This window comes from Dunckerocampus dactyliophorus, chromosome 5 (genome assembly GCF_027744805.1).
Source record: "Dunckerocampus dactyliophorus isolate RoL2022-P2 chromosome 5, RoL_Ddac_1.1, whole genome shotgun sequence".
NCBI lineage: Eukaryota > Metazoa > Chordata > Actinopteri > Syngnathiformes > Syngnathidae > Dunckerocampus > Dunckerocampus dactyliophorus.
The window spans coordinates 26415861-26430220 of NC_072823.1; the positions used below are offsets into that span (position 1 = coordinate 26415861).

The 14360-nt window shown below is 41.4% G+C and overlaps 1 protein-coding gene across 1 annotated transcript; it reads right to left on the bottom strand.

The window, feature by feature from the left end:
* Positions 1 to 10537: 10537 nt before the first annotated feature.
* On the bottom strand, positions 10538 to 12936 carry LOC129181128 (alpha-N-acetylgalactosamine-specific lectin-like). Its single transcript, XM_054775854.1, has 8 exons — positions 12877 to 12936; positions 11705 to 11727; positions 11554 to 11616; positions 11446 to 11470; positions 11289 to 11374; positions 11013 to 11141; positions 10686 to 10788; positions 10538 to 10608 (listed from the first exon to the last, which is right to left on the bottom strand). The coding sequence occupies exons 1-8, from the start codon at positions 12908 to 12910 to the stop codon at positions 10538 to 10540; spliced, it is 534 nt and encodes a 177-aa protein (XP_054631829.1). The 5' UTR covers positions 12911 to 12936.
* Positions 12937 to 14360: the final 1424 nt, after the last annotated feature.

The window sequence follows — 14360 nt, forward strand, 5'->3', positions numbered from 1 at the left end:
ATTCAATTGGCGTTCACAAAAGAAAAAGTCTTCTGGAGTTTACAGGAAAAGAGTCATTTTACAATAAGGTGAGGTTTCGGACTTTGGTTAAAGTTAGGGTTTTGATTTGGGTTAGGAACTGGAGATGGAAAATTCCATTGGCTTGGTGTTGGGTCCGGAATAGAATGTGTTGAATGTAAGAATGTGTTTTTTTGGAAATGAGCGCTAAAGCTGTCTGGGTTCAAAAGTACAACACCTCCAGAGCTAATTACATGCTGATCACATTAACTCGAGATGTAATCGCTTAATTAAAGTGCTTTGTCTTGTTTGGTTGATCCAAGCAAATTTAAAAATGGCAGCCATTGAACTGAACTAACTGCGTGCCGCTTGTTTGACAACATGCAAAAACAAAAAATTAGCTCGCAGAGCATGCTAATTCCAATTTAAAGCACAAAGCCATTTGACATGATGTGTTCGGACGTCTTTAATTAAATCTATAACTGGGAGAAAATGACAGTGTTTTTTTCATCTATGAGAAGTAATTAGGGTTGTATATTGTATTTTGTGTAGGTTGGGATACAAATGCACAACACACAGATGTTGCTAAATAATGCAGAGGGAGCGCACAAGATTAACCTTCATCCGTCCTGCGGCGATGCATCACTGGACCGCACGTGGCTGCTTTGGTGTGACGCCTGTTTCATCGTGCAGACATAAAGAAAATCTACACACTGGCCGTCGGGAGAAAATATATAAGAAGAGACACGGGATGTAGCTCAGGTTGCTTCTTTACAGCAAAGTTGGCACAGTGAGGATGGATGGCTGCTCTGGTGGTCTCTGCACTGGAAATTAATTAACAGCTGAAGATAGAGACCTTCATCATGTTAAGACACTTCTACTTAAGGAATGAACTACTTAAAGAGAAATCAAATGAATAAATCGGCCCCAGAGAAAAAGAAGTGGCAGGAGGTGTTATTTTCTATTAAAGGAAATAAAACATTTGAGTGTGTCTGGAAATAAATCCTAACTAAGACACTTTTCTTAAGCACTACATTTTTACAGAAACTGTAGTAGTAAGAAACCATATCTTTTAAAAATCCTAATCCTAAACCCGATCCCTAAACCTCGAACCCGACCCTAACAGTACAGTCGACCCTCGCTACATCGCGGTTCGAACATCGCTCCCTCACTCTATCGCGTTTTTTTTCAAACATTCATTCATTAATAAATGATTGCTGTTTTGTGGTTGACTAGGGTGTATTCATAGTCCAAAAATATGCATATTTAAGCAAATTGTACATATTTATTGCCCAAATTAAGCATTGTCAAGCATAAAAATGGCTAAATGCACTAAAATACAAATACGGCATAAGCCATGAAGACCACAACTTGTGACTGTAGTATTCTACATTGGCCACTTGGTGTCAGTAATTGTTCGGTAAGACCACCGGCGAAGCACCTGACTTGAACGGCTTTTATTGCAGGTTGAAATGATCTCACATACTGTACATTGTCTCGGTTATCGGACAAGATTGCACATAACAAACTAGTCTGTTTGTCCTGTACGTTGTCATTCCGCGGAAACAAGTGCACCAAACATAGCAACCTACACGTTATTGAACTAAAAAACTCATCGCAAAGCACAAAGATGGCGTCCACGTGGCCGATCTTGCCAGGATGACAGGAAGTCCACATCAAAAATAGGTTTCATCCTGTAGGATGTGTCTCATGAGATTAAAATGTGACAAGATATCGTCACGTAGTTCAAAAACAAAAAAAAGTCTTGTGGGACTGGGACAATAATCAATAAATGAATTAAGCACACAATAAATAAAAATGAACTCGATAATTTTGCCGGCCTCAATATATTGTCATATATATGTTACTTGTGTCTCTCACCTCCGAACAGGCAGGAAGAGGTCTCACTCTGTGCATTGATTTCAGCTCCTTTGCACGTTTCTTCAACAGAACAAAGTCATGAACAGAGTGAGCCCTTTTGTCAGTCATGCAGTCTTTGTCTCGGTGGGTGTAGGCAGGGCTGATAGCATACACACACAGTGCAGAAGACTGCAACATAGTAGAAATGAAGTTAGTAGATTGCAATATATTTTCATATATTTTTTATATTTTTTCATCTCGCCTCGTTCTCGTAGACCCAATCCCGTGTACCGTCTCGTGAACTGAATGTCTTGTGACACCCCTATCATCCTGGCAAAGACGACGGAAGCTAATCTTGTGAAAGGAGTAAAGCTGTTAACAAAACAGAGATCATAAATGATTGAAATTGTTGAGAAGTTGTTGTTTGTGTGGATCCCTTCCTCCCCCACCCCCCTCCATTTTCAATAATGGTAAATGTGATGTTAAATGGTGATTTATCCATTTCATTCCTCATTTGTCATTATTTTGTATTGTTTTATGCATGTACCGCTATAATTATTCTCTATAAAATGCATTTTTGTTCACGTTATTGGTTGTCTGTTTGACCTTTTGGAACAATAATTACAGAAACCGAGGTATCAGCGTACTCCAATAAGACAGAAAAGATGCATCGCAACGTTAAGTGTATTTTTTCAGAATCTGTTAGCTAAGCAGTCACCCTTATACAGAATGAAAATACAGCCGTGCCTTGGTTAACGTCATCAATCCCTTCCAACTGAACCCAATTATTTTGTTCCAGACACCCAAAAACACATTTTATATACAACAATTATAGTTTTACATGCAGAAAATGATGTAAAAATAATTTAAAAAGACAACCGAAAATTAAACATCACTTTTACCCAGTTTTATTGGTAAAAACCCCACAAAAACATTCATTAACAAACTAACGCAAAACAAACACATTCAGGGTCTCCCCTAGGATTTTTTGAAGCTGTGGTGGTGGGCTGCATGGGAGGCGGACTGACACCGCTGTGTCGCCGTGGCAGCAAATTTTTAAAACATGTTTAAATTTACTGTCAGTAATAGTGTCAACATTAGGATGTTTTCACAGGCTCGAACAAGAAATGCATTCATTACCTTTAAATACCTTTCTCTCTGCCTTTATTTCCTCTCCTTATCTGTCAAGTGAGAGGGCAGACAGGTGATTCAAAACATCATTTAATGTCATTTGATGTTTTTCACAATAAAGCGTAGTGAAACGTTTTTATGACATTTTATATTGATATCTGATATCTTATTTCAAACTAATTGTGGTTCATTTGTAAATAATAGGCCTTTCATGTATCTACTGTATATAGCACAGGGGTGGGTCAGTGGGCTACGTTTAATATGACCATGTCATAGACAGATGTTTAAAACTTTTCATACAACAGAAAACATCATCAATCGGGTGAAACTAATCCCAGCTCACATTTCCCTATTAGTGGGTTCACAATCCAACGCTTAGTGAATCCGTGTCAGAATTGAACAGCGTCCTAATTCTGTTAAAATGTCGTCGCTCTCTCTTTCGGTGAGCGGTTTCCTTCAATGGCAGTATTCCTACGCGAAGCAGCCATGTTTCCTTGTCTTGACAGCCAAATCCATTGCCATCCGTCCATCCATCTTCTATGCCGCTTATCCTCAAATCCATTGCCTTAACTTGAAAGCGACATCATATCCATTTCTTCGTGTGTTTTTTGTATGATGGAAGCTTTTCAATACCCGGAAGTGACAAGCTTCCACTGCAAATGTGCACGGCGTATCTACATTCTGGTACAGTAGGTGGCGGAATGCACCTAAACGTTGCTTGCGGCCCGCCTGTGGCGCTACGTTCGTTACCATGCGTAAGGTTTACGTAGGGTCACTTGCGAAATTGCTGGATATTACCCAATATTTCTGCTGGATTTATGTTTTCATAAGAACCACGGTACACTGGCACCTTTGTGGCCGCCTTTGAGTCATCATAGCGTGTGGTCCCTGTGTGGATTCTCCTGGATCCAGGCACAGCTCAGCTTTTACAGGATACATATCCTTTTTGTGTTCATTCATCATAACAGGCTTTGCAGTCTTGGCAGTTTGTTTATGGTGTTTATTTAATAATTCCAAATCCAACAATGTTTTACATACAAGCTGTGATTGATGTTGGTCACTCAAGTGGGTCCAAGGACAGTGACAAGGTTAGCAAACGTCGAGATTGGTGGCTTCTCCTCGTATTGTGGTTGTTTCCTGATGCATTATTTTTTCCCTGATGATAGACTATTTTAGTAACAGTGTTTTCTGATTACATATTTAAATGATTAGTAGTAGTTCTGCAGTATAGGGGATGTCATGGGAAGTCACCATGGGAAGTGTAGTTTTTAGCCACATATTAGCCGCACCGGTGTATAAGCCACTGGGTTCAAAGTTTGAGAAAAAAGTAAGCGGCTTATTCATTGGAATCTACGGTATGTGCAATTCAAAGACCCACCTTGGAACGTCAGTTACTCAACAATCCTCCAACGTGAGGATATTCTCTTCACTAGCATTTCAACCAGTAAAACCCACAAAAGCAAGCATTTTTTTCAAGACCGTGTGCTCAAGTACCTCATGAAAACTGTTTGTCTGCCACTCTGACGGCCGCATGCTTGAGTGCTTTGTTGTTGAGTGGAGCAATTGCGAGGTGAAAGGCGTTTGCAAATGGGGCCCTGACAAAACATGTCAAGACGAACCGATGGACGGGAAGGACGTCGGCTTTGCAGCACTCAAACTTGTTTTTCTCCATAACTTTGACGGATGGATAACAGTGTTTGCTGCATTTTTATCTGCCTCATGACTCCAAAAAGCACGGCAAGAATGTTTTTATTGTTTTGTATTAACCGAAGAAGGTGGTTTACAGTTCTTTGGGATTGGGCCCGCTCTTTTCTCGTCAAGACGGTTGACAAATAGAGGTGCTGTGAAATGGTCTCGTCAGTGCGCCTCGGGCGATGCTTTTAAAATGTGACGGGAGAAGAGTGTGTGTGTTCCTCTTCATCCTGATTGATCTGAGGCGCCTCAGCCGCTACTAATTTCTGTGAAATTCTGCAGGGATGAGATGACATTCAGCTCCACACCTCAAAGCGTTTACACTGGTTGCAACACAGCACAAAGCAAATGTTGTTCTTTATGTGAATACAAATCGAGTTACGACAGTACAACCCCAGAAATTCTGGGGACATTTTTTACATTTAAAACAATTTTGAGTGATCAATTTCATTAAATTAGCCAGCTGCACAAAAAGTGACACATTTCCTCCTTGTGGCAAAAAATGCCCCATTGAAAACCACTGAAAATTCCATTTTTGACGCCACATTTATATTAAAATAAACTAATGCAATCCATCTTATTAAGATTTCAGGCCTCCCATCTGTAATTGTTATATTTGTCCACCAGATGGGACTACTTTTTCCCCATTCAAAGCATGCAGAATGCATGCAAAATTTCAGACTTTTTAACGCTTTGTGCAAGGGTGCGTTGCCACATAAATGGCACTGTGTTTCCACAGTGGGTTATATGCTAAAAAAAAGTGTGTGTGTGTGTGTGTGTGTGTGTGTGTGTGTGTAAGTCTGGCAATTAAATATTTGTCATAACATAACATACTAATCACTCATCAAATTTTGTGCGAAAAAAAAGTGTGTGTCTCCAGGTCATAATGTACACATTTCAGGGCTCCTAGGGGCGACCCCCAAAAACCCACTCAGTAGCACCCCCTGGAATGTTATAAAATATTAGCATCCACTTTCGATATAATTTAGTGGGGTTGTTCTTGAACACACTCCTGCTAGGAAGTTTACAAAATGTAATCCTGCATACCATATGTCTCTGCGACGATAAATTGTGAAAATGTTTTGTTTTCACTGGAAGGTGTGGGTGGCGAAGTTTGCTATTTGCTGTGAAACATGAACCCCCCCCCCCCAGAGGGTTATGAAATATAAGCACCCACCACAGCTGCGTCCACTTGACACAAAAACAGGTAAATTTTACCTTTGTTTTTTATTTAAACAAACCAACAGTGGAGTTATGTAAACATGAATGTAAACATAAATATATATCATATTTCCAGACTATGGAACGCACGGAACGCCACGCCCACTGGATTTAAAGAGAAAAACAGATTCGTCCATAAATAAGCCTCATGTTTCCACGTCGTGACGGGATGGGATATTCAGTACACAGAAAGATGTTGCACAAAATGATTCAACAGCAGCCTACCCGGGAAGTCCCTGCTGTCATTGCCGTCTTCATACTTCTCTTTAAAGGACCAGACGTCTTGAATGAACGTGGAACCTGTCTCTGCAAGGTGTACTGTGGTCAGACACTCTCCAAGTAGGTCTCAAAGGAAATCAGGGAAACCAGGGTGGAGCCACGTCCCCCGCCCAGCAAGGTGCACTGTGGTTGGACACACTCTACGAGCTCCCCGGATGTCAGCAGAACCAGGATATAGAGCGGGTGGAGCCGCCTGGTAAAGTGCGGTGTCATTACGCAATCCGTACTGGAAACACAGTGGGTTCTGGACACGTCACATCCGGCCGGCCTATTGTTCGGCAGTCACGTGTTGGGCAAGTCGATTTGTACCACTAGCATGTGAAATCTACGTCATTCGTCGATCTGTTTTATGGCAGTTACAGAACATAGACGTCAGCCACCATGATTTCTACTACGCATGTCCAATATACTGTAGGTCGCCCCCCTCCGACTCCCAAAAAAAGATTTGTGAAATTACAGTTTAATTTATCTTTTTTTTTGGTGCAAGTGGATAAATTATTAGCCCTCTTTTCTTGGTTCCATCAATTATTTGAAGTTTTTTTTCACCACTGAAAAAATACAGACAAATGCATTTGCTAGCAAGATATGTTTGGACGGATGACACGTATTTCTCCAGCTATGACGTTTATATGACGTCATGCGCTACGTGCATTGCGTAAGGTTTTAGGTTAGCTCGGTCTTGGTGAATAAAGCGATAGAAACATCCGCATGCAAGCAAAGTCTTTTAACCCATTCAATCCCAAAGACGTATTTATACGGTGATGACGCAAGTGCACAATAAAAGAGGTAACTTTTCAAGCCGTTTTAAGCCATAAAAACGGCCACAAGGAGGCAGAAGTGCAAGAGCGCAGCATGAATCTTTTGCAGATATTAACATGCTCGAAGCGTGGAGGAAGTGAGAGAGCGTGGAGGAGTGTAGCATGCAGAAGGTTACGCATTGTAGGGAAATTTTAACGCATGCGCGCACACGCGTGTGCACGTGACGCGGACACACACACGGCTTAGTTCCAAATGTGAACTAAGAGTCACTAACGAAATAACACCCCCATAAAATTACATATACGAAGTATGGTTATTGACCATTTATGTTCACACATGTAAAAAATATACCACAGCACGTGGCCTCACAGAAGCGGTTTTAAAATTTGTGAAAGCAGGAAGTGAAGTAGGTCTCGCGCACGCGCAGAACCGATTTCGCAAAAAACTAATGACATGCACTGTGGCTGGACTTACTCTTCGAGCAGCCCCGGTGTACCGCCATGTTCTCATGCCAGAATACCGGACGCAAGTGTCTCTTCTTCAGACATTTGCTCAACATTACAGAGGACATAACTACATCCAGGGGCGCAGTAAAGGGGGGAAAAGTTAGGACAATTCCAAGGGACAATAAATAGGTAAAGTATTTTTGCTATCTGATTGTGATTTAAAAAAAATATATAATCAGAAAACGATTACAACAACCTCTTGTATTTGGGAATACATTTAAATATCCACATCGGCCTAACGTAAGCTTCGATCTTGACTGACCACGCCCCCTTAAACTCCCCGCTAAATAAAATGGTTTGGTCCACTACTAACTTCATGGTGCTTCGTGGCTGCAGCCTGTTGCCTGTCAGTCGGCAGTTGTGGCAGAGCAGAGTGAAACTATGCTACCAGTACATAGTAAAATAAAGTCTGGGCGTCAAAAAAGGAAAGAGAAAAAGGTGAGAGAAGAGAGGCAAACGAAAACGGTGTCAATATGTAACCTGTTTTTTTTGTATCCTAGCCAGTTTGTGTGTCACGGAAATAAACCTGTTAGCTTAATGTCCATAGTGAAATAAGCTAGCAGAGTGTTAACATGTTGTGTTAGCCTACATCTCACTCTCTCACTCCTTTTTAGTCTAATCAGTGCAGGTAAATATTGAACATCATTTAACAACAGAGTAGTCAGCAGAAGCCCTGTCTCTCCATAACTTTACCCCTCCCTATCCCAGTGAAGAAGGTGAGCAACATTGTATTACAGGTCACCTGTGGCAATTTCTCTCTCTTGCTCATATTACCATTACACAAAAGGACAATTTTTGTGATGACAGAAAGTCAAACAGAAATTATTTTACCACACAATGATTCCAATTAAACTTTATTTTATTGTTGGGAGATTTAAAACTTAATGTACTGTATATATGTAGGTAGGTGTTTTTAAGTCATTTTGGAATACCATGGATGCCACACGAGTCATTGAAGAGGGACTTAAATCCCGACATACGTGCTCCTACAGGCTGGCTACGTGCAAAAACAAAATCACAAGAGACACGCGTATTGCCCGCACGCAAAACCCGTAGGAAGAAAATTGTGATGCCAATTATTTTCTGCGTTCACGCAGCCAGGTCACAAGGGCAAGGCAGAGGAGGAGTGCATGTGTCGCAGGTTTCAAAGTACATTATGTACATTGCCCGGCCACGGCAGCGGCTCCTCCCATGGTGGGTGACTCCTCCAGGTGTACACTCTGGTTCTCCTGGTCACGATAGCCGTAGGTGCCGTAGGAAGCCAGTACGCAAATCTTGCCATCGAAGTGAGTGGGCTGCACGAGCCTCGTACGATGCCCACACACAGTACGTCCCCAGTGAGTGAAGCGTATGAGACCAGTGGCGGTTCTGGCTGGAATGACGCCCTGGGCGGACCGAAGCTGTGGCACCCCCACCCCCACCCCCTGACACAAAATCTCACAACTAGTTTTTTTTTTCTCAGCCCCCCTTCACCCCACCTCAACTACAGAAAGGTGCTTATTTCACAAGCTCAAGCTCCTCAAACTACATCTGACTTAAATCCACATTTACACAATTAAAACTCTCAGTCAAGAAAACAAATGAACAGCAGTTAGTCGATAGCCAGCAAGTAAGGTTAGCTTATTTGATCTGTTTTGATTCCATAATGTGCTATAGCTCCATACCTTTGTCTTTGGCCCGTTTCTCCTCTCCTTCTTCCCTCTTCTTTGTAAACTGTGCACTTGATGGCGTTGAGTTTGTCTTTTAATTTGTTAACACAAATTAAAGGCACCTTTATCATCATCTCCCACCGTCCCCAACTAGCAGTCAAGGCTAAACCAACTCTTATCGACTCACGATTCCCTCCTTTTTATTTCACATTTTCATTGTGAAATAACATGTTTGAGCCTCTTGGCCTGCGATATATTGTCATTCATATAACATTAACAATTAAATATGTTTCATTTTTGAGAAATTACTGTTGTAATTTACATTTTTTACCTTGTAATTGACCTGAGGCTGAGGCCCAGCGGCACCCGCCCCCTCGCTACTTCTTTGGTTTCATCCACATGACGTGGTGGACGTTTGATCATGTTTGGGGGCGCAAGTATCACGCCTGTAGAGGGCCCCCATCTGCCACACGTATGCGCAGACTTGATGAGGATATGATGAGTGCTGAGCCTTAGTAAATAGGTTTTTTTTTCTTTCCAATCTCGTGGCGCCCCCTGGAGAATGCCACCCTGGGCAATTGTCAATGTGGCCCATAGCTACAACCGCTACTGCATATGACAGCCTTACATGAAGCGCACCTAGCACGAGTCGCACGGCGTATTCATGATGTAAAAGCTACCAACTGAGGGCGAGCGGCAAGTACGTGGGTGTCACGAATAACTTGCTCCATAAGTACGACACATCTGCAACCCCTCTGATATCCTACAAATTTCCAGTCCATGCGTGTGGTAACACGTTCGTCGGGATGTAAGTCCCGCTTTAGTCACAGTCACTTGGCATGGGCCTTTTGAATCACATTTTGAAGCTGTTTCAGAACATGCGAGCAAAACATACTTCAGTATCGAGCGTGTTTGTAGTGTTTTTTTTTTTTCCACTAGTTTTTCATGTCCCCAGTTTTGTGGGAATTGTTTTTTGTTATTCTGGTAATGATTCATTTATTGCTCCCTTGACCTATCAGCGCCTCATTTTCCCTGCCCAATCTTTCCTTTCTTTTTACACTTCATTCGTCCCAAATTTCACCCTAGATACCTTTGGGACGTAACAGTGTGGGAAATGTTGGATACCGAAAAATACGGGTACAAATACATTTACAATTCCCCCCCTTGAGTTTACTGTTGTTCTCAATGGACAATGTTGGCAATCTAAAATCAAGTGTGTAATTGGGTGTGTAGGAAAGAAGACAGAGACATATTTTGATGCAGACAGGTTCCGTTGTTTAGTGGAGAGATTGATCTTTGAGGTTTCAAATGTGTTTGACAGACACTTACCAACGAAAACTTTTATGACAGTCAACCCCGAGACACAAAGACGCCACTAAAGTTTGACATTGTCTCAGTAGAAAATAGACATTGACATCGAAGATATGATGATCAGAGGGCTGATTAGGGGCAGTACACTTCTGTGATGCAAACATATGCCTCCTCGGTGGTGCAGTCTATATCAAACCATTCACCTAAAAAAACAAAAACAACCTAAGTATGACATGACATTCAGTTTTAAGTCAACTGGATTTACACATTATGCTCATACCACGGGTAGAAATGTGCACGCAGTCACCCATTCCGTCAGGCGCACCACCTTCAAAGTTCTCAAAATCTAATGGTTTGCCATCAGTCCAAATAAAGTCTCCATCCTGGAAGACAAAGACTCTGATTTGGAGTGTGGAGGGAATGTTTGGTCATCATTGAAATATATTACATATATACAATATTTATCCAAATATCCAGTGGATATGGAGCCAACGGTAGAAGAGCACACCTCAGTCTACACGTCCTTCCTTTGATGAGGAGTCTGGAGGAAACATTCAAGTGCCTTCGACTGAGCGCAAGACTACTATGATACAGGTCAATGTTTTACCTCAATGGCATCATGGAGTCCAATCCAGGCATCACTCAAACCTTCTGCCTGAACCAGCTCATAAATGACGGCATTTTTCAATGCGCTGCTGACTGAGGCCAGATTCCCACCAAGGATGTTGCAGATGCTCTAATTGGAGAATCAAAAACATAGACTGCATTCATGTAGATCCATCAGATAGTTGGTGGAGCCAAGTGTTAAATGGACAAACATATGGATCGATGATTTAAATAGCAGGCAACTGGTTTCGAGCTACTGCGTGAAATTCTTCCATACCTCTGCATCTGCAAAAGTCCTGGCGTCGTCATAGACGATGTAACAGTGATCATCCAAGCGAGTCCAGTCCTTAGGACAGCATTCATCTGCAAAATAATTGTTATTTTAAGTGAAAAACACTTGTTCATACAAGTGTCATTAAGACACAGCTACCAACCTTTGCCCTTGCGATCCCAGGACCACTGCAAAGAAGAAAAATGCTCAAATCAGACTGCTCAGCACTGACCAATTTGAAGACGGCAATCAATGAAACATTTAGACTTACAGCTCCAGTCAGCAGTCCACTGACGCCACAAAGGAGGAAGAACACGCGAACAGAAAATGCCATCTGTGCAGTGGTAGACAAATACTGTTATATGAAACATGTCTCATGAAATGGATTTGGAAAAGTAGGTTGTAGAGGTGTGTCATGTTACCTTTGCAGTGGTGATGCTGGATGCTGAGGGCAACAAAGAGTTATTCTTTTATATGCAAGCTTTACACACCCCTGGAATGTTGAATGTGTCCCTTGTATTGTCAGATTACACACTAGACAAGTTACCAACCACAAGTAATTGCATGGACTCATTGTTTAATGACCAGTCAAACATCATTGTCCGCACAAAAGCTGGAAGTACTTCATTCTTTTGGCTCTAACCTGACAGGTGATTAGCGTTGATGAGAGTGTCATTCCTTATGAACAGAAAGTTACACCCAGATATGAATGGCCTTCATTAGGGGTGTTATTTTCTTTAATTAGTTGGTTGTTGTTGTTGAGAATTTCCCTCATGTCCTGATTTGGCACATCTCATGGGTGAAGACACACAAAGCGCATGACAAGTCTGCCAGAGTTAACGTTTGGTAATGCTTATAAAAAAAACTAACTGTAACAAAAAAAAAACCCATAAAACTTAAAAAAATGTTTACTGGACTCAATGACTACAGACCGATGGTCATGAAGTCATTCTTCTCCGATCTCAGCTAAAGACCATCACTGATTCACTCCTAGAGACACTTCAGTTCGCCTACAGGGACCGACACACACATCCTGTTTCCTCGGGTTGTGAATGATAAACTGACGCAACTGGATATCCGATTTGACTGCGGCCCCACGGAAGACTGAGGACACGTTGGAGAGACTATGTCTCTCAACTGGCCTGGGAATGCCTTGGGACCCACTGGGAGAAGCTGGAATTTACGCAGCCTACACCAGGGGTCTCAGACTCGCGGCCCCTGGGACAATAGCTTGCGGCCCCTGTCTTAATATGAAAGATTAACATTTGTGTGGCAAGTTTGATATGAATGACACTTGTCGTGTGTGGAGCTGAACGAACCAATCACGGTGAGGTATATGGGTCTCGAGGGCGAGACCTCGGCCGGGCAGTACGTCCAACGCCTCACCGCCTTGACTCGTTTGATCGCTCATTCATTCATTCATCGAGGTCCGTCCTGGGGTCCGTGAGTCTGAGACCCCTGGTGTAGGCTGCATACGCTACCACTCATGGATTTGTGACTCGCTAAGGCATTAATAAAGTTGATAGAAAATCAAAAAAAGTTAGTTCCATTCCCAGTGTCACAGTGCCCTCTACTGGTCAAGCTGCAAACTTACCTGCAAATGCAAACACGACAGCCTCCATCTCCATCTCCCCTCGCCAAGAAGACAGTTCTGTCTCAAGGTATGTGGACGTGTTACGACTTCTACGTAACTTACAGATAACGTGTGTGAACGGGCGTCAACGATCGCATAACTTATTGCCCGCGGATGCGGGACGTATGAATCATATGTTGACATACGTCAAAAAGTTTTATGCAGGCACAAAATTTTTGGACGACTTAGACGTACTACTCCGTACGCCAGCGTATTGGCCAAATTTTTCATACGTTGGCGTAAGCTGGCTAAATCGTCAAGGTGTGACAGGGCCTTAAGGCTTAACAAGCAACATTTATTATAATTATTATATATTATTCAGTATGTATACAGTATAATTAAACAATAACATCATACCATCCTTACCATTCCACTAATCAATTAATTACGATTCGATTAAGTTGATTAAAAAAACATATTTTTATGACCATCAGGAACAACAGAAATGTCATTTAAAAGTATTAAATGTGTATTTAACTGGAAGTATTTACACAATGCAACATTTATTTCAGTAATGGCATCATCATCGCTGACTTGTTATGCATTCAACTAATTACCCAGAGAAACAAATTAGCTTTAAGCAAACATTATAAATTACTGTAAACAATGCGTATACGTCACTTTGTAGATGTCATGACTTCAGTCAGCTGACATTGAACTCCCATACTGATTTTCTCTTGCCTCCACCTGCAACGTCTCGAGCTACACAGAGGTAAGACGCTTACATAACAGAAGTTATCTGTTCACTTGCAGCGGCTAGTTATGTAGAAAAAAAAGTGCATTGATGGCTTTGCTTCAAGTCATGAACTCCACTACAGAAATCAGTGTTTTCAGCACGTCCGCTTCTTAAACTATTATTTCATGATGAAATAAAAAATGTGCCCATTGGTGAAACCTTTTCAATATGTTGCCTTGACTTCGGCTGCATTGTCTTTTGCGTAATCATTTTAAATTCTTGTATATGGGTAATGTTTGATAGCAAATGCTAACTGGATGTAATACATGAACTGTGTGTCCTAATGAACGTTACATAGCTATTTTGACACGTTATTACCAGTACTCAGGTTATGTACACAACTATTGAGGAATTTTGTGTAATTATCTTTATTGGCTTATTAAATATAAACATGATATCAACTCCAGTAGACGCCCCTACAACGTAAATAATCCGTTCCGAGAACCTTTATGTTATAGGGATTTTATGTTATACGAAGCGTAAAATACATGTAAATAGCCGAATCCGTTCCAAGATCTTCCCAAACTCACACCTTTGGGCCTTCAAAATATTCAAAGTCCACCAAATATGGTGGGAAAATATAACAAAACAGCATAAACTTAGTAGAGTAACATTCTAATATAAAATAAAGTGCCTGAGAAATACTAATCATTAATATTTACAATTCAAAGTTTACCGGTTAGATTTTATATATGTTATATGTTTTATA

What these genes read in the sequence shown, in the direction of transcription:
- LOC129181128 (XM_054775854.1), bottom strand. Translation starts at nt 12,910, where the DNA reads ATGGAGATGGAGGCTGTCGTGTTTGCATTTGCAG. An exon ending in CCAGCATCACCACTGCAAAG is followed by an intron (nt 11,617 to 11,704) that starts GTAACATGACAC and finishes ACCACTGCACAG; the next exon opens with ATGGCATTTTCTGTTCGCGT. An exon ending in CGTGCACATTTCTACCCGTG is followed by an intron (nt 10,609 to 10,685) that starts GTATGAGCATAA and finishes TTGTTTTTTTAG; the next exon opens with GTGAATGGTTTGATATAGAC.